This window comes from Durio zibethinus, chromosome 4 (genome assembly GCF_047325235.1).
Source record: "Durio zibethinus cultivar Kanyao isolate XHJ-2024 chromosome 4, ASM4732523v1, whole genome shotgun sequence".
Taxonomy (NCBI): Eukaryota; Viridiplantae; Streptophyta; class Magnoliopsida; order Malvales; family Malvaceae; genus Durio; species Durio zibethinus.
In genome coordinates, this window is record NC_143165.1 from 13,420,027 (window position 1) to 13,444,040 (window position 24,014).

General features: G+C 30.8%; 3 protein-coding genes across 5 annotated transcripts; 2 read left to right on the top strand and 1 right to left on the bottom strand.

The window, feature by feature from the left end:
* Window positions 1-763: 763 nt before the first annotated feature.
* LOC111287872 (putative disease resistance protein At1g61300) lies at window positions 764-4,912 on the top strand. Its single transcript, XM_089760344.1, has 3 exons — window positions 764-3,590; window positions 3,690-3,865; window positions 4,248-4,912. Exon 1 carries the CDS (start codon window positions 764-766, stop codon window positions 3,509-3,511), a length of 2,748 nt encoding a protein of 915 aa, XP_089616470.1. The 3' UTR covers window positions 3,512-3,590; window positions 3,690-3,865; window positions 4,248-4,912.
* Window positions 4,913-12,521: 7,609 nt separating this feature from the next.
* On the top strand, window positions 12,522-17,043 carry LOC111309366 (putative disease resistance protein At4g27220). 3 transcript variants are annotated; one of them, XR_016341607.1, is made up of 4 exons: window positions 12,522-12,699; window positions 13,238-16,053; window positions 16,130-16,289; window positions 16,667-17,043. XR_016341607.1 is itself a non-coding variant. In XM_089759710.1 (3 exons), exon 2 carries the CDS (start codon window positions 13,251-13,253, stop codon window positions 16,005-16,007), a length of 2,757 nt encoding a protein of 918 aa, XP_089615836.1. In that variant the 5' UTR covers window positions 12,522-12,699; window positions 13,238-13,250; the 3' UTR covers window positions 16,008-16,053; window positions 16,130-17,043. The 3 variants fall into 3 exon arrangements, 1 of the variants encoding a protein (XP_089615836.1); XR_016341608.1 differs by having other exon boundaries at window positions 16,130-16,251; XM_089759710.1 differs by having other exon boundaries at window positions 16,130-17,043.
* Window positions 17,044-17,665: 622 nt separating this feature from the next.
* LOC149519195 (pentatricopeptide repeat-containing protein At4g21705, mitochondrial-like) lies at window positions 17,666-20,037 on the bottom strand. The gene is made up of 2 exons (XM_089759711.1): window positions 19,758-20,037; window positions 17,666-19,072 (listed from the first exon to the last, which is right to left on the bottom strand). The coding sequence occupies exons 1-2, from the start codon at window positions 20,031-20,033 to the stop codon at window positions 18,089-18,091; spliced, it is 1,260 nt and encodes a 419-aa protein (XP_089615837.1). The 5' UTR covers window positions 20,034-20,037; the 3' UTR covers window positions 17,666-18,088.
* Between the last annotated feature and the right edge of the window lie 3,977 nt (window positions 20,038-24,014).

Here is a 24,014-nt window from a genome sequence, read left to right on the forward strand (position 1 = left end):
AAATATTCTTTTTCCACCATGTTATCATATTGGATCGTCAACAAGCAACAAAAAAACATTTGACATACAACCAAAAGATGGAAAGTTGGAAGCAACCAACCAACAAATTATTTCACTCTTTTATCCTATTAAGTATCATCTCTGTCATTTTTTTCAACAAATTTCAATCTTTCAATATTTAATTTAATAAAAAAATTTCTAACTTAAGGAAAGTTTAGTTTAATAAAAGTATGTATATATAAAAGTTTGTGATTATTGCATTGAAAATGTATAAAACCTAATAAGCTTAGGTTTGACCTCACTCCAATTGGGTTTTTTTTATATATTTTCAGGTCCTTCCTAACTATTGTTTGGTAATTCTTATATTAGTAATTCTTCATAGTTTGATTGATCTCATCAATTTCCTTCATTAAGTGAATAAGGCAAAGAATAAAGCAAATTACATAACATTTGACAATCCCAAGCCTTACAAGTAACTAACCTTTAGCTCTTGAGACGTGTGTTTTAATTGTTATAATTTGGGATAGTAGCATTCATCGACAAAAATGTAGAGGCTGCAAAGCTTTTGAAAGACACCATCTCCAGAGGGGTTAAAGCAATATATAATATTGATTTACATCATTAATAACCAAAATTTTCTAATAAAGTAATTCTTCTTAGATATTTACTGCATCCATATATTTACATGGTTATGGTTATAAAGTCCATCATCATAGTTTATGATATACATATTTGTTCTTATTTATGTAGGGACTTTACAGCCATGGATTTTCTCCTTGCTAAATTTGATGAATCGTGGGACACTCCAACAAAGCTTGATGAGAAAATGAAAGACCTAAAGAGAAAACAGGTGGAACTAAATGCTCTAAAAGGAGACACAGAGTCAAGAACAAGCACAGAGCTGCATCCGAGAAAAAAACTAAAGAAAGAAGTTGAGTTATGGCTCGGGAATGTTGAAACAATAAACAGCAAAATCCAAGACCTTGAACAAAAAATTGGAGAAAGTAGTTTTGTCTCACGTGGATTCCTCAAAGGAGATGTTTTGAAGAAGATACAAGAAGTTGATGAACTTTTTCAACGGGGTAGGTTTCGCGACGGTTTGGTAGTTAACAATCCTGGGTGGATTGGACAAGCTCTATCAACCACAACTTTATTCGGTGGAGCTGCAAAAACTTGTATGGAAGAAATTTGGGCCTACTTGATGAATGATGACATTCAAAAGATTGGAGTTTGGGGGATGGGAGGAATAGGGAAAACAACCATCATGAAGCTCGTACACAACCAGCTATTGAAAGAGACTGAAAAATTTGACATTGTGATCTGGATCACTGTATCAAAGGGGGTGAACATCATTAAACTACAAAATAGGATTGCACGTGCAATGAATGTAACCCTTCACGAAGATGAAGATGAAACAATAAGAGCAGGGATGATATACGAAATGTTGGCTCGTAAAGGCAAGTATGTGTTAATCCTTGATGATCTGTGGGACAAACTTTCTCTTGAAGAAGTAGGCATCCCCGAGCCTTCTAATGGGAGCAAATTATTGGTAACAACTCGGTTATTAGATGTGTGTCACTATTTGGATTGCCGAGAAGTTAAAGTGCCGACTCTTTCAAAACCAGATGCATGGAGGTTGTTCACGGAAAAAGTAGGTCGAGATGTTTTGAATCATCTAGATCTATTACCCCTTGTGAAATCTGTTGCTGAAGAATGTGCCGGTTTGCCTTTGGCTATTGTTACAATAGCAAGCAGTATGAAGGGTGTACGTGACATTCATGAGTGGAGGAATGCACTCTTTGAATTAAACAGACGAGTGAAAAGCGTGAATGGGATGGAAGAGAAGGTATTTCAACAACTTCAGTTCAGCTATGATCGTTTACAAGATGAAAAAGTGAAGCATTGCTTCCTCTGCTGTGCATTATATCCTGAAGATTGGGAAATAAATACAGATAAACTTATAAATCTGTGGATTGCTGAAGGGCTTGTGGAAGAAATGGATAGCATACAAACGGAGATTGACAAGGGGCATACCATACTGAATAAACTCAAAAACAGTTGTTTGATAGAAAGTTGTATGATAGAAAACAGTAATATAGATAAAGGTCAAGTGAAGCTGCATGATGTTGTACGGGACATGGCATTACGCATCACAAGTGTAAGACCACGATTCTTGGTGAGAGCTGGCATGCTATTGAAAAGAATACCTGATGTGCGAGATTGGAACGAAGATTTGGAGAAAGCTTCATTGATGTGTAATTTGGAATTACAAATTCCATCCCAAATGCCTTCCCCAAAATGCCAAAAGCTCACAACATTATTGATGTGCCGATGCAAGATAGAGAGCATTCCAGAGTGTTTCTTTGAGCAAATGCATGGACTTAAGGTTCTTGATCTTTCTGAAAATCTTATTAAGAATTTACCAAATTCCATCTGTAATTTGGAAACTCTCACTACATTATTGCTTGGTTGGTGTGAACAATTAGAGAAGGTGCCATTTTTTTCAAAACTTCAAGCTTTAAGGAAGTTAGACCTTAGAGGAACAAAAATCAAGGATATACCTCATGAGATGGAAAGGTTGGTAAATCTCAAATATCTTGATTTGAGTTACACGAAAATAACAGAGATGGCCGATGGAATGTTGGCAAACTTCACATCCCTTCAGCACTTATCAATACTTGGATTTGATTATAAATTATTCGTGAGCGAAGAGGAAATAAGTCGATTAATGAGGAAGTTGGAAATCTTTGAAGGGTGTTTGTTTGACTGGAATGAGTGGAACAGTTATGCCCAAGCTTTGCATGCTCGAGAAAGATGGCCTCGTCAATACTTCATTTTAGTGGGTGATCGATTAATGTGGGATGATTTAGACAATAATTCGAAAAAATACATTGAATTAAAAGGTTGTGACATGATCTGTACAAATGGTATTAAGATCCTATCTGATGTTGAGGTTTTGACTATTGTGGAATGCACCGTGGATTTGTGTGAAGAAGAGTCATTTTTCTCATGGTTTATCCCAGTGCCACATAATAATTTTTCATTTCTTTCTCGGATTGTGATAATTACCTGTAAAAAAATAAAGAAGTTGTTCTCGTCCAATTGGGTGCTGCACAACCTCCAAAATTTGAATACTTTACGTGTTGAGGATTGCTGCGATATGGAAGAAATAATAGCATCAGAGTCAGAGTCAGAGTTGGAGGGAGAAGGAAATGGAGTTGCTATCAAGCTTACTCTTCCAAGATTAAAGAAATTGGAATTGTGGGATCTACCAAAATTGAAGAGCATTTGTGGTGCAAATGGAGTAGTGGTTTGTGATTCTATTGAGGAGATTGTTGTACGTGATTGTCCAAAATTAAAGAGGATACCTCTGAATCTTCCGTTGCAAGATGATGGCCAACCATCTCTTTCTCCTTCTCTTACAATTATTGAAGCATACCCAAAGGAGTGGTGGGAATCGGTGGAGTGGAACCATCCAAATGCCGAGTCTTTGTTGGATCCCTACATTTGACATGTAGTTGCATGTTCGTTGAAATGCTTGACCACTACAGCGGTCACTTTTTTCTTTGATCAAATACCCGATCACAATGGTAGCTTATTTCTAACATTTCCTTTTCATTCTTTCTTTTTTCTTAATCCTTTTCTATTTTCACTTTCTTATATGTTAATATCATGCTTGACCTTTCCAGTTTTCTTTGAGATCTTTCAGCACACCAAGGATTATTTGTTTTGATTATATGGCAGCAGCAGCAATAGCAACGGCTCACGCACTTTGATGTTTATAACTCCCTTGATGCATGTTCTTTTCAAGTCTAATATGTTTCTGCCCTTCTTGTTGATGTTTATAGGATTCGTGAGAATTTAGGTAAGGATGAATAAATTTAGGTCGAATTCTTCAATTGCTCATATTTGGATTGATTCTTTTCTGAATCATCTTGATAAAACTAATTCTTTTTTCACAAAAGTTTTCATCAAGTTATTTATGGCAATTCCTTAACATGCTTTGTTCAAATTCAAAATCTTTACAGATAATGCTTTATTGAAATTCATATAAACAAGTAAAGCACACGTTTCAAATAAAGATGAAAGGTTGTCTTGATTTTCATCGTGATTTTGAAGAACTATGCATTAAGCTGGGTATAATTTCTTCAAAAACAAACTCGAGGGTTAATGTTTTCTTTTTTTGCTTTATATTGTCATTATATATAATTCTAATTAATGTTTTTTGTGTTGTTATCTTTTCTTAGGTACATAACCTGCTCCAGGATTAGAAATGGCAAATGCTCACTCTGGAATGAAGTAAAGTAGAATAGTAAATTTCACTCCTCTGGTGAACACCAGTGTTCCTCTCAATTCGCTCAAATCATCTTCACCAACTTTAGAATTACTTCTGTTTTGTAGTGTAATATTTATTGGCTGTGTACTTTGTTTGATGTCTGTTACAAAAACATATCAAGAATTTCTCGGTATTAATCTTCGAAAACTAAATGCTCTCTATTTGATTGTCAGCCAGATTCTTTTTACCCTTAGTTCTGCTGCAAAGTTGTTGATTGTATTTCCTTTGCTCAAACATATTTTTTTGAAGTAAAGATGCTTAATTTCAAAAATATTTGGTGAAGTTGCAAAGAACATTGTGAACAAAATTTGGGCATACTTGGAGGATTGGGGTTAGGGGAGGAATGAGTAAAACGATGGTTATGGATTTGAAAGAGTTACGAGCAGCAAAAAAAAAAAAAAAAATCTAGAGAAGGTTTCTAGCAGTAAGTGTAACATTCGTTAAAGTACAAGTTCGGAAAAAGAGTTCTATTGAAATGCATTAATCTGGATCAGCAAACTTATTATTTAGATGCTTTAGTTTTTTAGTATCTTAAAGCTCAAAATGCATGAATATTTTGATCCTGCAATTGCCATGAGGCAGGATTACGAACTGAAAAACCAATGTAATATGCGATTTGAACTGAAATTGCTGGAAATTTATTAAAAGGGGTTCTTAATTTAAAGTCTATTTCTATTTTTAAAATTGTTGTTACAATCAGTTATAGCTGAAAATTCATGTGTAAATTTCAAAATTTTTTTTTCCAGGAGTCTATATTTTTTATCAAGAAACTAGGCATACCTCTATATCACTATCCAAACTCAGATTCTTCGTTGTGTTAAAATGATGCAACCTTAAAAAATATCACGAATGTGGAAATCTCTCTTACGAATGTTGACTATTACACGATGAAAATATATTTTTGACAAGTAGTAATAAGAAAATGAAGAATGTGTTCCAAAAGCGTCAACAACATGGAGCTTAGAATTAGAAATCATGTTAATCCGAGCAAGACCATCTTTTATGCAGGGACTTAACTGAACAAGTAGGCCAAGTTTTTTAAGTTGGAAATACTAGTGTTGATGATGAATTTGTAAAGCGTTAAATTTTATATTAAAAAAATATATGAATATAATATGATAAATATGTAAAAATTTAAATTTAAATTTATAAAATATTTTTTATTAGATAAAATTATAAAATTTTTAAATTAAGATAGGTAATATTTTTTAAGTTAAATATGAATTTATTTAAATAAAAGCGACTGTCAATCGATGTGAACTAATCATCAGAAGGGATGGTTTGGAAATTATTTTTTGTTTTTGTACTTGTTTTCTATTTGTTTTGTGGAAAATTCACCTCAAAAGTTTGATATTTTGTAAAAATAATTATATTAAAAAAATGGGAAAAGTAATAAAGAAAAAGATCTGTGACAATATTTTCAACACGTACGAAGAAATTTGTTTCGTATGGCGAGGCAATTGATGATTGGTTAACTGACAGCAAATGACGGATTAGTATTTTGTTGTTTACAGCTAGAAGCCTATGAAAGTTTGCTGTTCTATTTTGTCATTGGTAGTGAATTCTACCTCTTGTCGTGTGAAACAAACTATTAAGCCAAAAAAATCAACGTTGACGGCTATTTGTAATCAAACCTGTGGAACCCATCATGAAAGTGACACCACAGCTAGACTCATAAATGTGGTTTATTTCTATTCAAGCTCTTGCAGATGCAACAGCCTACCTAGGAGCTCAACTAAAGGTGGCTATAAGGTAATTTAATTACGGTACTCTATTTCTTTTTCATGCTTTTCATGATTTTAGTTTTTCTTTTCTGTTTCATTAACGCTATACCTTTACTTCTTTCACTGCTGATATTGGCTTTTTTATTTCTGGTACTCTGTTTCTTTTTATGCTCATAAATTGGGAGAAATTGTTTTCTTTTATTTCATTCTTATTATGATTTGTTTTCTCTTCTTTGTTTGATATATGCTATTCTTTTTCATCTTTCACTTAGGGTGTCTTTAATTTAATTTTCAATGACTAAAGTTTTCCAATATATTTGATAATTCAAGTTTAAAAATCAATTTAACTTTTACTTACAAAAAGTGTTAAATATCTTAAAATAATTAGATATTTTCTGTGTTTACAAACTTTAACTCCTGACTTTAATTTGAGTCTCATACAAAAAATAATTAAGATCAATTATATTTTATAAATTTGATATTGTTTATATGGACTAGATTTATCTATTTAAGTATGCATGTAGATACATAAATTAATATTAATAAATTACTATTATTATCAGTGTATATATAATATATATATATATATATATATTAAATATATCAAGTCATAAAGAAATTAAAAGCTTGTAAAAACCTGACAAATTTCAAAATATATGATAAACAATGTTATTGAGCTAAAAAGAGATGAAATTAATCAAAAAGAGCAAAATCTCGATATAACGACTACTATATTTTTTTTTTTCAAAGATTTTGACTTTTATATATTTATTTAATATAAATAAAAATAAAAAATTAAGAAAATACATACGAAATAACTAAAAATAAATAATAGAATAAAAAACACAAATAACAACAAAACATCAAAACCCTCAAAAAATAAATGAAATATTCATGCATTCATGAAAATAATCTTCAACAGGCCTTGAAAATCTTGAAAGTAGTAAGACATGCAAATTAATTAATTAATTAATTAATTAGATTTTGCCCCGTGTTATGGCAATATACATTATTAACATTTGGTGGCAGTAAAATTCAATGGCTAAGACTAGTTTATGAAATTAAATCATAAAAATGTATTGACATACTTTTAATAATTTGCGATCTTGATTAAAACTCTAAAAAATAAAAATGATTAATATGTGTCAAAAGAAATTTAATTAAAAATAAAATAATATGAAATTAAATCATTAAAGTTATTAACATGCCCGTACTAAGTTGTAATCTTGATAACCATGTTTTATAAATGTGAGACAAGAAAAAAAATTAAATAAACAATAATAATGAAGACTAAATTAAATCATAAAAAATTATTGACATACCTTAACTTAACTACAATCTTGATAAAACATTGAAAAATGGAAAATTATTAAAAAGTGTGTGCTAAAAAGAAAAAATAAAATAAAAATCATGTGCGTGTTGTGTGATTATTCGAAAATCGAATTCATATATAATGTTAAACTTGTATATTCAAGTGAGGTTAATCACATACTAAGAAAGCCCTATACAACAATGATTGCCTTGTAAAACTAAAATTATGAATTCATTTGAATCTATTTTTGCATAATTTCTTTATTTATCTCATAGTTTTTATTTATTTAAGGACAATGACCTATTTATTTTAAATTGAGATAAAATATCTTTTTCTTTTATTTTAAAAAAGCAAAAAAAGTTACTAAACCACAATGACTTGATGACAAACTTTATTTGTTTAAATTTAAGAGGATATTGGTTTAAACTACATATTTTATATAAATATATAAAATCCAAAGCCTTTGGCAATAAAGGAACTTGTTCAATGTGGATAGTTTATATGATTGACATATAGATGATCTTATAAAATAGCCATGTGTAATGTATTTAATTTTTATTTAATTTGATTTAAAATAAAAAATTCAAATAATTAATTATATTTCTTTTTCTTTTAAAATTTCAATTTAATCACTTACCTTTTTGCATTTATATGATATTTTATAGTCTTCTATGATTCAGAATTTAACTTAAATTATATTAAATAATAATATTTTTTTTTATATTTGTCAAAAGGCTTTAATATAAATTTACACTGTCTACAATCATACTTGATTTTATGTCAAAATAAATCATGTGATGAGATTATTCTTTGCAATATATTATTATTTCCTTCCCTAAGTAATTCTTCTTTTAATTCATGGTCAACTTTTCATATTTAAAATTCAAAAATTTGAATATTTTTATAATTAATTTGTTGATCAACTATAGTTATAAATTAGATGTTGATTTTAGAGATCAATGAAGGTTTTAGGTTAGAGTTTGTATCGAAAATTTTTTATAACCCATTTTTTGTCGATATATTCATTTGCCTATTTGAATGATCTTATGATTGTGTCTTTGCATGTATATTTTGTTTTGTATGGTGCAATATTTTATTTGCTTAATTTTTTTGGGATCCATGTATAACTTTTTGGTGATTTTTAGCAATTCGGTTGATGTATTACTTTTTATATTATGAAATACAATATGTGCTTCATATAAAAATCTATAGCAATTTGATTTTGTATGCAAGTGGTCCTAGTCCAAGTATATGGAGAGTTGATATTAAGAAATCATAGACTATTATAAAAGTTCAAAGGAGTAATTATTTGTCTTGATTAGGAGTACAATAATTTTTATAATTAGATTTGATTCTTTATATGCATCATATAAAAATCACTCTACTCATAAGGTTTTGAAATGGATTAAGGAGGATATCAAAGGAAGATTCAGCAATTACAAAAGAATTGCCAAAGATGCTGTTAGTTTGGCTTTTTTTTTTTTTTTTTCAAACTTAAGGCATCATTCAAAAAATACTTGATTGATTGTTTCTTTAATAGTCTTTGTGTTACAAATGAGATTTTATATTTTATTTTTAATTCAATTGTAGTTTTCTTTTTTTGGTGAGCTCCAGTTGATTTGCAGCATTATTTTTTGATTTAGCATGTTTTATACTAATAACTTCGATAAATAATTAATTGATTTTTTGTGCTATTATAGTTGTTTACTAAATTTCATATAAAATTTCTTTTCATTCTAGTTATTTTTAGGTTTATTTTTTTATATGAGTATGTTTGGAGATGATGTGAATAAATTTTAATTATGTCATATTTTTCTTTTATTTTTTATTACAAAATCAAAATACAAACATATTTTTGTTTAATTATTTATTATAAAAATAAAATACAAACAATATTGTATTTATAAATTTTCTAATGATATTTTAAGCATAATGTTATCTCATTTTATGAATTTATTAATAGTATTTTTAAATCTATAAGCATTGCTTTTATTAATTTTCTCAAATTTTAATTAAATTTATTTTAGATAAAAATGACTTTTATGTTATGCAGTTATATCGTATTGCCATTGTAATTATTTTTCTAGGATTGGAAGATGTAGCTAGAGATGCAAGTGAAATACAAGAATATGGATTCACAATTTTTTAGATTTCTTCAACTCAAATCAGTACATATAATTTTACAACCCAAAATATATAATTAAAACTCTTTATCATTATTTCTTTTTTAGTTTTGATAATTTCATAGTTGTTCTAATTTTTATATTTTAGCCCATGCAATCGTGTAAAAATCTACTACCAAATGCAAATTGGTGTCAAAACATTCATTTTTTATCGAATTAATTATATTTATTTTCTTTTAAATATAAATTTATCATACATTTTTTTAAATTAATTTTTTAAAAATATTAAATGTATAATTGAATATCAATCAAGTTGCTAATTCTGATTTACATAGCCTTCTACGAGTAGTTGATTCACTGTTTCTTTGCTTTTACATGAGTTTTGCTATTTTCTTCACTACTTTCTTTTTTCTTTTCTATTCAAGGTCTTGTAGAAGCATCGGCCAGTCTAGGTGCTCAACCTAAGGTAGGAAATTTAATTTTTGGTATTTTTTTTTCTTTTTCATGCATGTCATGATTTTGTTTTCTCTTTTCAGTTTCATCAATAATATCCATTTTCATCTTTCATTATTGATACTGGCTTTTTACAATTCTTTGTTTAAGATTTTATTTTAACTTTGTTAATTTTGTGGTTTGTTAGAAACATAAATGTTATGTAACATTAGCAATGATAAGCATTCTCTAATATTATTTTATTAAAAATTATCAAATTAAAAAAATAAAACAAAAAAAAATAATTTTAATCAATAATATCAAAATATCTATAAAATATTTTAAAATATTTTAAAATTTATAAAATATTTTAAAAGGAAAAAGAAGAAAAATTAAATAAAAACTGATAAAAAGAGAAAAAAAGAAAATAATTTGACAGTAGTATATTCTTGATATTAAGTTGACGAGATAAAAATAATTTAGAATCTAAAAATACTTATCAAATATATAAAAATAAAAATAATAAAAAAACACTTGGCATATACTTAATATCAAATGAGTTTCACAAAAAATATAAAATAGTGAAAAATATAAAAAAAATATAGAAGACCAGAACGTAATAGATCCATGAAAATTCACTTAGAATTGTTTATAGCAAAAAATACATGGTAATATGGTATAATAGAATTTACCCACAACAATATAAAGGCTGCAAGGCTTTTGTAAGACACCATCTCCAGAGTCCAGAAGAGTCAAAGAATATATAATATTGACTCACATCCTTAATAATCGACTTGTCTAATTAAAACATGCTCCTTAGAAATTTACTTCATCTATATATTTACATGCTTATGGTTATAAAGTCCATCAAAATGGTTTATGATATACATATTTGTTCTTATGTACGTAGGGACTTACATCCATGGATTTCTTCCTTACTAAAACCATGTTAAGAAATTGTCGGCATTAATCATCTAAAACTAAATGTTCTCTATTTGACTGTCTCCCAGATTCTGTTACACTCAATTCTGTTGCAAAGTTGTTGACTGTATTTCCTATGCTCAAACTATTTTTAAAGTAAAGATATTTCATTTCCAAATTCATTAGTGAAGTTACAAAGAAATTTATGAACGAAATTTGGGCATATTTAATGGATGATGGGAGTTTGGGGAATGGGAGAAGTGAGTACAACGATGGTCATGGAATTGAAAGAGTTACCGGTTGCAAAAAAACAAATATATAAATAAATATATATATATATATATATATATATATATATATACATAAAATCTATAGAATGTTTCTAGCAGTAGGTGTAACATTAGTTCAAGGACAAGTTGGGAAAAGAGTTCTATTGAAATGAACTAATCCGGATCAGCAAACTGAATATGAACATGAACAGATTGGGCTCAATTGCAATTGGATTCTGAACAAAATAAGGTGTTTACATACGAAAGACTTCGATAAATTTTTATGAGAAAATCAAAGACTTTATATCTTTTTAAACTAAAATAATTTATTTTTAAAATAGTTTACATTTAAATTAAATTTTATAAAAAAAAAGTTATATTACAATCTATATCCTTATGCCTATTCCATCTTATTTCAACTTTAAACTTTTTGAACACACTAGCAGTGCTTTTAATTTAAATTCTTCTATTCAACATACTTTATTGAAATTATTGAAATTATTGAAATTAATACTTTAAAAAATACAAAAAAGATGTAAAACTTTTTTGATGTAATTTTATCCTTCCCCTAAAAAAATATTATAATTAATGTATAATAACTTGATCATATAATTTATAAATACACGATTAATCAAATCTTAATAAATTAAATTGACTAATAATGTATTTGACAAATGAGTATATGTTTAACATTTTCTTAGATAATTATCTGAATATTTGATTTAGTAATTAATATATATATTTTATTAAAAAAATACAATCCTTTTTTTTTTCAAATAAAACAAGGTTTAAGTTAATATTTCCTCTTTAGAAAGGAGAAAAAGAAAGTGGGTACAAATATCTATGAATTTGTTCGTACAATTGGCGAAGAATGTAGAATTTTCTCAACAAAATACAAAAAACACAAACCGTATAATCCAAATAAAGATACGAAAAAACATTATTAAGTATCTTCTTCCTCATAAATTCAATGTTGTTATTATTCTTTGAGTTTAGAAAGTAAGGTCACGTGGCTGTTTATGACCTCAAGTGTTGAAGGGCGATGCTCCAAGCAATGCCTTAGTTATTTGTTTTTGTATATAATTTAAAATTATTAAATTTCAATTATAAGATGGTTTTTTTCCTATGATTTAACCTGAAACTGCTAACGAAATATTGAACCAAAAAAGTCAACAAAGACAGCTATTTGCTTTATTCATGCCGTAAGGAAACTACCATGAAAGTGGCACCAAGACCATAACAATTGACTTGTAATTTGCTTGAATCATCCCTTGTGCCACCTACCATGCAAGTAGCTCCAAGACCAAGACTATAATAATTGACTCATAATTTTGGTTTATTTCCTCGTTGTTTCCTGGCATTTGCCTTTTTCTTCTTAAATCCCACATTATTTTTTTTTCCTTCGGTGAATATCAATCAAGTTACTAGCACAGATTTACATAGCCTTCTTCCAGGAGTTGATTCACTGTTTCTTTGCTCAATACACTTCTTCTACCGGGGTTCTACTCTTTTCTTCACTGCTTGCTTTTGTTCTTTTCAATTCAAGGTCTTGCAGAAGCATCAGGCAGTCTAGTTGCTCAAGGTAGGAAATTTAATTTCGGTATTCTGTTTCTTTTCATGCTTGTCATAATTTTGTTTTCTCTTTTTCTGTTTCATAATGTTATTCCTTTTCCTCTTTCACTACTAATATTGGCTTTTTACAATTCTTTGTTTGATGATTCTCATTTTAACTTTGTTAATTTTGTGATTCGTTACAAACATGAGTGTTATGATCATGCAATGAGATTAAAAAAAATCTTAGAAAATGTGTTGAAGTTAATCACTTCGGCTTTAGGTTTTGGTAATGGTAACAGTAAAAGCCTTGAAAATTGATAACAGTAATTAAGAGCTTGCTGAATTTCAAGGCCAAGGTTCTAACTTCTTAATTGTTGAGAACTGTGTTTTGGTGATATAAGTTAACGAAATCATTATTACCTTTGAAGGGAAGAAGAAATGGGCAAGACCAGAATGTAATTAAAATATGCTCCTTCGAAATTTACTGCATCTATATATTTACATGGTTATGGTTATAAAGTCCATCAAAATGGTTTATGATATACATATTTGTTTTATGTATGTAGGGACTTTACGGCCATGGATTTTCTCCTTAATAAATTTGATGAATCGTGGGACACTCCAACAAACCTTGATGAGAAAATGAAAGACCTAAAGAGAAAACTGGAGGAACTAAATGCTCTAAAAGGAGACACGGAGTCAAAAATGAGCATAGAGCTGCGTCCAAGAAAGAAACCAAAGAAAGAAGTTGAGTTATGGTTCAAAAATGTTGAAAGAATAAACGGCGAAATCCAAGACCTTGGACAAAAAATTGGAGAAAGTAGTTTTGTCTCACGTGGATTACTCAAAGGAGATGTTTTGAAGAAAATACAAGATGTTGATGATCTTTTTCAACGGGGTAAGTTTCACGATGGTTTGGTAGTTGATGACCTTGGGTGTATTGGACAAAAACTACCAACGACAACTTTACTCGGTGAAGCTGCACAGATCTGTATGGAAGAAATTTGGGCCTACTTGATGGGTGCTGATGTTCAAAAGATTGGAGTCTGGGGAATGGGAGGGTTGGGTAAAACAACCATTATGAAGCACATAAACAACCAACTTTTGGAAGAGAGTGAAAAGTTCAACAAAGTTATATGGGTCACTGTATCAAGCGAGATGAGCATCTCTAAATTACAAAACAGCATTGCACGTGCAATGGATGTACCCCTTCGTGAAGATGAAGATGAAACAATAAAAGCAGGGAGGGTAAACGATATGTTGGTTCAAAAAGGAAAGTTTGTGTTAATCTTGGATGATGTATGGAAAGAATTTACTCTCGAGGAAGTTGGAATTCCAGAGCCTTCTAATGGGAGTAAGTTGGTGATAACAACCCGAATGAAGAAGGTGTGTCACCTTTTGGGTTGTCGAGAAGTTACAGTATCTACTCTTTCAAAACCAGATGCATGGAGCTTGTTCTCTGAAAAAGTAGGTCAAGATGTTTTAAATCGTCTAGATCTATTACCCTATGCGAAATCTGTTGCCGAAGAATGTGATGGTTTGCCCTTGGCACTTGTTACAATAGCAAGCAGCATGAAGGGTGAATGTGACATTCATGAATGGAGGAATGCACTCAATGAATTAAAAGAACATGTACAAAGTGTAAATGAGATTGAAAAGGTATTTCAACGACTTCAGTTCAGCTATGATCGTTTACGAGATGAAAAATTGCAGCACTGCTTCCTCTGCTGTGCGTTGTATCCCGAAGATTGGGAAATAGATACAGATGAGCTTATAAATCTGTGGATTGCAGAAGGACTTGTGGATGAAATGGGTAGCATGCAAGCAGATATTGACAGGGGGTATACCATACTGAAAAAACTCAAAAACTGTTGTTTGATAGAAAACACTAATGTATCTGGAGGTGGAGTGAAGCTGCATGACGTTGTGAGGGACATGGCATTACGCATCACAAAAAGAAGATTCTTGGTGAGAGCTGGCATGCAATTGAAAAGGATACCTGATGTGGAAGATTGGAATGAAGATTTGGAGAAGGCTTCATTGATGTGGAATACACAATTACAAATTCCATCCCAAATGCCACCCCCGAAATGCCAAAAACTCACGACATTATTGTTGTCTGGATGCTTTGTACAGAGTATTCCAGAGTGTTTCTTTGAGCAAATGCATGGACTCAAGATTCTGGATCTTTCTGATAATCCTATTGAGAGTTTACCAAATTCCATCTCTAATTTGGAAACTCTCACCACATTATTGCTTGGTTGGTGTGTAGAATTAGAGACGGTGCCATCTTTTTCAAGACTTCAAGCTTTAAGGAAGTTAGACCTTGGAGGTACAAAAATCAAGCATATGCCTCATGGGATGGAAATGTTGGAAAATCTCAAATATCTTGATTTGAGTTGCACGCAAATAACAGAGATGGCCGATGGAATATTCGCAAAATTGACATCCCTTCAGCACTTAACAGCATATGTAGCTGATTCTTGTGATAAATTTTTTGTGAGAGGAGAGGAAATAGGTGGATTGAGGAAGTTGGAAGTATTTGAAGGGTGTTTATCTGACTGGAATGAGTGGAACAGTTGTGCCCAAGGTTTGCATGCTCGAGAAAGATGGCCTCGTCAATACATCATTTATGTGGGTCATCAATCTGATCAGGAAGACTATTTCGGGGGTTCGAAAAAAGTCATTGAGTTACGTGGTTGTGACATGGTATGTACAATTGGTATTAAGATCCTATCTGATGTTGAGGTTTTGAATATTAGGAAATTGTCTGTGAATTTGTGTGAAGAAGAGTCATTATTCTCATGGTTTATCCCAATGTCACATAACAATTTTTCCTCTCTTTCTCGGATTGATATACGTGGTTGTGGAAATATAAAGAAGTTGTTCTCGTCCAATTGGTTGCTGCACAACCTCCAAAATTTGAATACTTTAGAGGTTGGTGTATGTTGGAATATGGAAGAAATAATAGCATCAGAATCAGAAGTTGAGGGAGCAGGAAATGGAATTGCCATCAAACTTACACTTCCAAGATTAAAGAAATTGGTATTGTGGTCTCTACCAGAATTGAAGAGCATTTGTGGTGCAAATGGAGTAATGGTTTGTGATTCCATTGAGCTGATTGAAATAACTGATTGTCCAGATCTAAAGAGGATACCTCTGAATCTTCCCTTGCAAGATGATGGCCAACCTTCTCCTCCTTCCTCTCTTAGAAGAATTCTAGCAAATACAGAGTGGTGGGAATCGGTGGAGTGGGACCATCCACATGCCAAGTCTCTGTTGGAGCCCTACCTTGACAAGTTGCCCTGGCAGTTGCCTGTTCGTAGAAATGCCTGACCACTACAGCAGTCAATGTTTCTTTGATCAAATGCCTGACCATAACGTTAGTTTATTTCTGACACTGTCTTTCTTTCCATTTTCACTTTCTTTTATGTTAATCTCATGATTGACCTTTCCAGGTTTCTTAGAGATCTTTCTAGCACACCGAGGATTATTTGTTATGATTATGTCGCAGCAGTAGCAACAGCAACAGCTCACACATTTTGATGTTTGGAACTCTCTTGATGGATGTTCTTTTCAGGTCTGATATGTTTCTGCCTTCTCGTTGATGTTTACAAGGTTTGTGGGAATTTCGGTCAAATTCTTCGACTGCTCATATTTGGATTGAATTCTGTTCTGAATCATCTTGAAAAAACTAGTTCTTTTTTCACAAAAGTTTTAATCAAGTTCTTTATGGCAATTCCTTAAAATGCTCTGTTGAAATTCAAAATCTTTATAGGTAATTCTTTGTTGAAATTCATATAAACATGTAAAGCACATTTTGAAATAAAGATGAAAGGTTGTCTTGATTTTCACCATGTTATTGAAGAATTATGCATTAAGCCAGAAATAATTTCTTCAAAAAAAAGCTTGAGGATTAATGTTTTCTTTTTTGCTTTATATTGTTATTATATGTACTTCTAATTCATGGTTTTTTTGTTGTTATCTCTTCCTAGATACATTACCTACTCGAGGATTAGAAATGGCAATTGCTCACTCTAAGATTGAAGTAGAATTGTAAATTTCACTCCTCTGCAGAAACACCAGAGTTCCTCTCAATTCACTTAAATTATCTTCACCACCTTCAGAATTACCTCTGTTTTCTAGTGTAATCTTTGTTGGCTATGTACTTTGTTTCATGTCTGTTACAAAAACATGTCATGACTTTCTCTCTGTATTAATCATCGAAAACTAAAGTGATTTGGATTTGATTGTTGGCCAGATTCTGTTACCCTTAATTCTGCTGCAAAGCTGTCGGTTATGTTGCCTTTGCAGTATAGATATTTCATTTCAAAATTAATTGGTGAAGTTAGAAAGAACCTTAGGAAAGAAATATGTGCATATTTGATGGATGATGGTATTTGGGGATTGGGAGGAGTAGGTACAACATTATTACAAGCAGAAGCTGGGAAACGAGTTCTATTGAAATGCATCAATATGGATTGGATAAGCAATCACAATGAAAAAAATTGATTGATTGACCCTCAGTTTATGTCCTATAAAGATTTTTGCACTTTAAGTCTAAAGAAGCTCACCAAGTGGCCTCCACTTGCACAAAATAGCTGCATGAAGATTCTTTATCCACTGGCACCTACCATGAAAGTCGCACCAAGACCATAACAATTGACTCTCATTTCTCTTGTTTTTTTCCCTTGCATTTTCCTTGGCACTTTCGTTTCTTCTTCCTAAATCCCACCCTCATCTTTTTTTTCTTTGAGTGAATATCACATGAATCTTCAACTGCTTTTTTGCAAGTAATATCAGTTGTTTCTTTCCCACTGCCTTTGAAAGTGGAGTAATGTGTCACTTTTATTTTTTATATCCCACTTGTTTCTAAATTACTAGGATGATTAAACTGGAACAAGCTGTCCTACTTGTTAATAAATCCAATAAGCAAATGGGATAAAGACAAGTCAATAAATCTACACATAGTTTCAGAGCAGGTTCCTCATAGAGATAAGAAATAAACATATTAACAATAAGGAAGAGCAAAATGATCGTTACAAAACTTTCAACATAGCAAGTTCCAGTTACAGATCATCATTTGGTCAGATTGACAGCTAAAAGATTCTATACCATCCAACACTGATACTTCAAGTGATTATTAGCAACTCCACCATTTATGGATACTGCCGTATTAAAAACCATATAAGGTTTTTGCTCTCCAAGGCTAAGGATCTTTATTGTTTCCTCATCTTCATCTATTTTATCGACCTTCATGCAATCCAAAAGCCCCTCTACTTCTTTGCCATTTCTGATATATGCCTTCAAGAGAGCATGATACATATTCTCTATAATTTCACGAAAGCTTCTGCATCTTCAACTTCTCCATTGTCACCTCATCTCAATATGCTAGATATTAAACTTGCTTTTGGCCTTCAATCCTTATTTTCTGCCTGCAGAGCAAGAGCTTCTTTAAAGCACTCAAAAGCCTTCTCAATGTTGTTCTTATTCACATATCCAGCTGCAACAATAAACCAACTGTTCCGAATTGCAGTCTTCCTTCTCTTGATTATATCCTGTAGCATTGCTTCGGCCTTTTCCACAAAACCTTTCTGACAATATCCAATAAGAAGAACATTTGGCACTCGGAAATCATAATTCTTACAAGATGACTCCCACTCTTTAAGCAGCTTTTCACTTTCTTCAAGCTCGCCAAGCTTCACCAATGAACCCAGCATCCTTACGTAGTTTATGTTGGTGTGCTTCTTACATTTGGCCTTTTGAAGGCCCCACAACAATTTCATTTCATTTAAGTTTCCCAAACTAGCATACATTGAAATCAAACGGTCATAGCCTAGTGCATTTTTGCCTAATTTCTTCTTACATTCCTTCAAATAATGAAGTGCCTTTTCATTAAGACCTGCTTTGATGTAGTGGTTTGCCACTACGGAATAAGTACCCCAATCCATTTGAATGTTCTGTTGGCTTTCCATTTCTTGTAGAACCTTCCCCATGCTGTTATAATCAGCTCTTGCCCCATAAGAATTTATACAAATTCTATAGCTGAACATGTCAGGGGAGACACCATTCATCGTCATCTCCAACAAAACATCAGGTACTTTTTCCAGTTGACCTACGTTGGTGTAGAGGCACATGAGGTTATTGTAGTTGAGAGGAGAGGAAAGAAAACTCATCTCCCTCGTATTCTTCATAAGGGAAAGGGACTCATTGACAAGGCCTTGTCGAACGTAGCAATTTAAAAGGGCACCGTAGGTCTGGACAGTTTTATCTTGGTCTTTCATGCTACAAAAGAAGTTTTCTGCAGACCTTAGGCCATGAACTCTACCAATTAAATCCAACCGCACAGCACAGCCACTAGATGAAAATTTGAGGTCATTGCTACTCATCCATTTAGAAACCTGCTCTGCCAAGAACCCAACATATAAGCATGCAAGAAATATGCAAACTTCAAAACTCATAAATAACGGCAGAGCATTTGGTAATTGAACAGACGATTTTCTACTTTACTGCATCCATGATGGAAATGAATAGTTGCAAGAACAAAGGAAAGACATTTATAGTGTTATAAAAGATATATACTACATGCTTACACGTCTACAGCTAAAGATGAACAGTAGTTTTTTTAATACTTAAGGATTTAAACTTTACTCAATGGAACTAAAAGAGTCGAGGACTCTATCATCAGACCACGCAACTGTTGGCAATTAATAGGCTTTTAGTAAATCTTAGTGGTGAAGTTTTACTTTTTGGTGCCTATCAGGATGGTAGTCTCGAACATAGAGGGATCGCAAAGCTATCAACCTGTAAGCATTGGAGCATTTTCCAGCCTCAAATCATGACATCTTTTTTTATTTTTTTTCAAATTCAAATTTAAAGTTCATTTAAATCAGTGTTGGGGTTATCAATTTCTTTGAGGGTTTAGATTTTTTTGGATAAAAAACAGTTAAGAACAAAATAGCCAGATTTTCTTTTCCTCTCCCTTTTACCATTGTGCTATCATCTTCCATATTCTAACCAATCAAAACATAAGCTATATGACAGAAAATTATCATTCCTTCACTCAAACCAATCAACTCCCTTTACCTCCAAGTCATGACGATGACGCCTACGAGCACGTAAGTCACGGACGATAGGCTGTAGCTGGAATTCGTTGACATTTTTTCCTTCTTTAATCCACTGTTGAAGAACTGGAGCTACAATGCAACTTGGGTCGGCTACAGCATTGATTCTTGAACGAAGGTTGTTTCTTTTTACCCGGTTTGGTTTCGAACAATATGTTCTTGTACTTGCCAACATCATATTTGTTGGTAAAATTTTGGTCTTCTTGTATAAGATTGTGGATAAGGTTCTCGACGCCATTGAAGTCAAGGGCTTTCAGGTTTTGGAACAGGGTTTTGCAGCTGGAGTGATTTATGCACTGTTGGGTCAGCAAAAATTGGGTTTGGACTTTGGGGCCCAAAAAATATCAGCATGAAAATTACATCCTCCTCAAAAAACTTCGCATATTTTCATTTTTATCTTGTCAAAAATTTTCAATTTTGACCTTTTTTATATTTATTATTGAGAAAAAAAAGGAAAAAAATATAATTTAGAAATTTTGAATGAAGTAATTTTCAAAAATATTTTTATAAAAATTCATTATTTAAAATATTTAAAATGATAGATTCCAAAATTAAAAAAACAAAAGCCTAAGGTAAAGAGGTGTAGAGCTTTGAATGACGTGGATATGTACAAGAAAAAGTGAAAAGATTTTGTAATAGAGTAAGGGCCTATTTGAAACCCTCATAGGCCTCTTGTGTGATATATCAATGAGTTTTAATATTTCAATACCTACATTGAAGAGTTTGTCTATAGGGTTATTAATACGAAATTCAGATAAATGATCCATCTCTCAAGTACCTGCATCTTAAAGGTGTTCCAGCAGCAAGATTTAGAAGAATTAATCTGCTGTTTGTTAATTTGGTTCGATTGGAGCTAGATGTTGGTTTTAATGGTTGGAATTTGCTATCACTCTTCCTTGAAAATTCTCATATTCTACAACTTCTTTGTTAATCTGGTTCGATTGTTATTCAATAGGTCAGTGTATGTATTTGAAGAGGACAAAGGATAAAACTGTTTAAAGTTTCCCTAAGCAATTACTACCGTACTAATTTTTGGCATCAGTCTAGCTGCTCCAGGAATTAATTGATATTGGAGATGAAAAGCAGTGGACACACCTGGAAACAAATCACCACTCATTATCCCGAAAGAAAGATTAGGAAAGGTGTGCCCATCTTCCTTCCTTCTCATATCACTTTTTCTCGCAATTTACAGGATATTTAAGGTAGAGAGGGAGGGCACATGCTATTAAACTTGAACATGCAAATTTTCAAACACAATTAGAAAATTAAAAGAATGGATTCTTTAAAATAATTATCAAGAATGGAAACTTATAAAGAAGAAAAGTACTACATTTTATAACACTTTGTTTTTTTCTTTTTAAATTTTGGGCTACACCGATTAAAATTTGAATTCAAGACTCTCATCCTTGAAGTCGTCTCCAATACCACTTTTTTATTTATATTCTTGTTCAATTATATTACAAAAAGCTATGATCAAAACAACATGGTTAGGAAAGTGTTAAAATATGAAGAGCATTTTTTACGGGTTAAGATGAAGAAAGAAAAAACACATGTTAAAGTCTTACAGGTTATGACAAGGGAGGATGAACGATTGGTGGGCTAGTCCCTTTTTGAGGCCAAGTGCAAGAAAACAACTCAAACCAAAATGTAAAAGGAAAAATTAGAGAATTAAGAAATTGAAAAAAAAAAACATATTGTTAGTTTGGTGTCATCCTACATCTAATAAATATTTAATATCATGCAGTCTTATATTTAAGTTGAATCTCTTCATTTACTGTCAACCGATTTTAAATTGAATGCTTAATATGATATCAGAGTCGAAATTTTTTTTTATTATCATTTTCAAATTTATCACATGAAAGATTTTTTTTTATATTTGACTACACATGATGATGGCTTGTTAGTGTAGTGTCATCTTAAATCTAATAAATATCCAATATCTTGTAGACTTATATTCAAATTAGACTCTTTTACTTACTATTAATTAATTTTAAATTATATGCTTAATACATATTATTGATTTTTTCACTTAACTCTATTAATTTATTAAATTTAATATTTTATTAAAAATTTAATTATATTAATTTTATTAAAAAACTTTACAAACTTCATCTAAAAAATTTTATTTTTCTCTGTCCCTTGTAATATGCCATATTGTCCACTTCTTAAATCTTCTTAGGGGAATGGCTATCTAAAATGTCAAAAAACCGTCGACTTTTTAGACAAGCCGGTAGATTTGTGTTTTTAAACTGATTTAGTCGAAGGGAAGAGATTTTTTTTTTTTAATGTAATGGATGTATTACAGTTTGTTTTTGTTTCTTAGGGCTATTGGATGAAATAATTTTTTTATTCTGTTTAACACATTATTATCTTTCTTAGCTACCAGGACACGCTTACAGTTAGTCTATTGAACTTTTTCCAGGGGGCAACCTATATAACCTAAGAAATGAAACATTTAGGAAATAAAGAAATCATTATAAAACACAATCACTAGTTGACTTTGCAAATCCAAATAAAATGTATGAAAAAAAACTATACGACGAATAAGTAATAATTTAATTACAATTAGTTTACAATTTGCTTCGAATATTATACCTTGTGACACTGGGTAACCCAATCTATGAAAGGAAAAAGTTTGGAAATAGAGAAATTAATATAAAACACACTCACTACTTAACCTTGCAAATCCCAACAACAAAATATAAGAAAAAAAATAGGGGAGTAGAGAAATGGGTAAGTAGACCAAAGATTCAATTTTTATTTATTTATTTATTAAATTCAATAAACAATCATGAATAAAAATTTCATTAACTAAACAAACAAATTATTATATAACATATTCATTTATATTCAATTTGTTTTCATTTAGAAATATAAATGAGCAGGTATTTGTTGAACAATTTAAAAAAACTTGATTTCTGTTTATTTATATTTGTTTATTAAACTTAACAAAAATTACAAACAATATTTCATGATTCGTTAAGTCAACGAATAAATTATAAAAATAACAAAATTCATTTATATTTGATATTCAAGTATATCCATAGCTAAACAATGAAGAAGTGATAATTTAATTACCACTAGTTTGCAGTTTGCTTTGAATATTCTACCTTGTGACACATCTAACAATTCTTTTATAAATAAAGTTATCTAACAATTTTTGTTAATAAATTAGGTCGTTTCTCTTGCTTTAATTTACAGTATCCAATCTTCTCCGCACTTTCACTTTTCTTTTTCTTGGCTTTCCACTCCATTTTCCCTTATCCTAAAAATCCAATCAAGACAGACACCATCTATAAATATTGATTCGTCATTTCTTTGCTGCTTAAGTGCTTATTCTTCTTCAACTAGTTAGCATTGAATTGGTTTGCTTCTCCTTATTTGCTATTCCTTTCCTTTGCTATCCTTTCTATATATTCACAAGGTCTTGTAGTAGAAGCATTAATTAGCCATTTGGGAGCCCTCTAAGACAGGTAATTTTCAGTACTAGTTTTAGGTTTACTTTTATGCTGATAAACTAGGGACATTTGACTTGTTTTGTTTCATGGTTTTCATGATTTGTTTTATATATATTCAACTTTAAAAAATTGTTTGCAATCATTTGTTAAATTTAATAAATGAACAAAAAGTAAATATGTTTATGAACTATTCATCAAACAATGTATTTTTTTACACCATTGGTTATAAAAGAACCGAATATAAACAAATTTTGCTATGTTCATAATCTATTCAATTAATTAAAAAATCTTAAAATACTATTCATACTTGTTTGTTAAATTTAATAAATGAATATAAAAAAATAAATTGAGTATGTTCACAAACTTTTTGTCTAACATTCTGAAAATTTACGCTCCTAGGATTTAATTGTTGATAGTTTAATTGATCTTCATTTCCTTTCTTTATTAAATAAAGGAAAAAAAAGAAATGCAAATTGCACTACACTTGACAATATCCTAAACCTTATTATATATTTTGCTTCTTGTTATATTTTGGGTATTTTCTTCCCTGCTTTTTATTTTATTCAAGGGTCTTGTAGAAGCATTAGCTAGATAGGTTGGTAATTTTATTTTTGATATTCTATTTCATTTTATGCTCATAAATAGGGTGAAATTGTTTTCTTTTATTTCGTTCTTGTTATGATTTGTTTTCTTTTCTTTGTTTGATTTATGCCATTCATTTTCATCTTTCACTAAATATGTTGGCTATACAATTTTTGTTT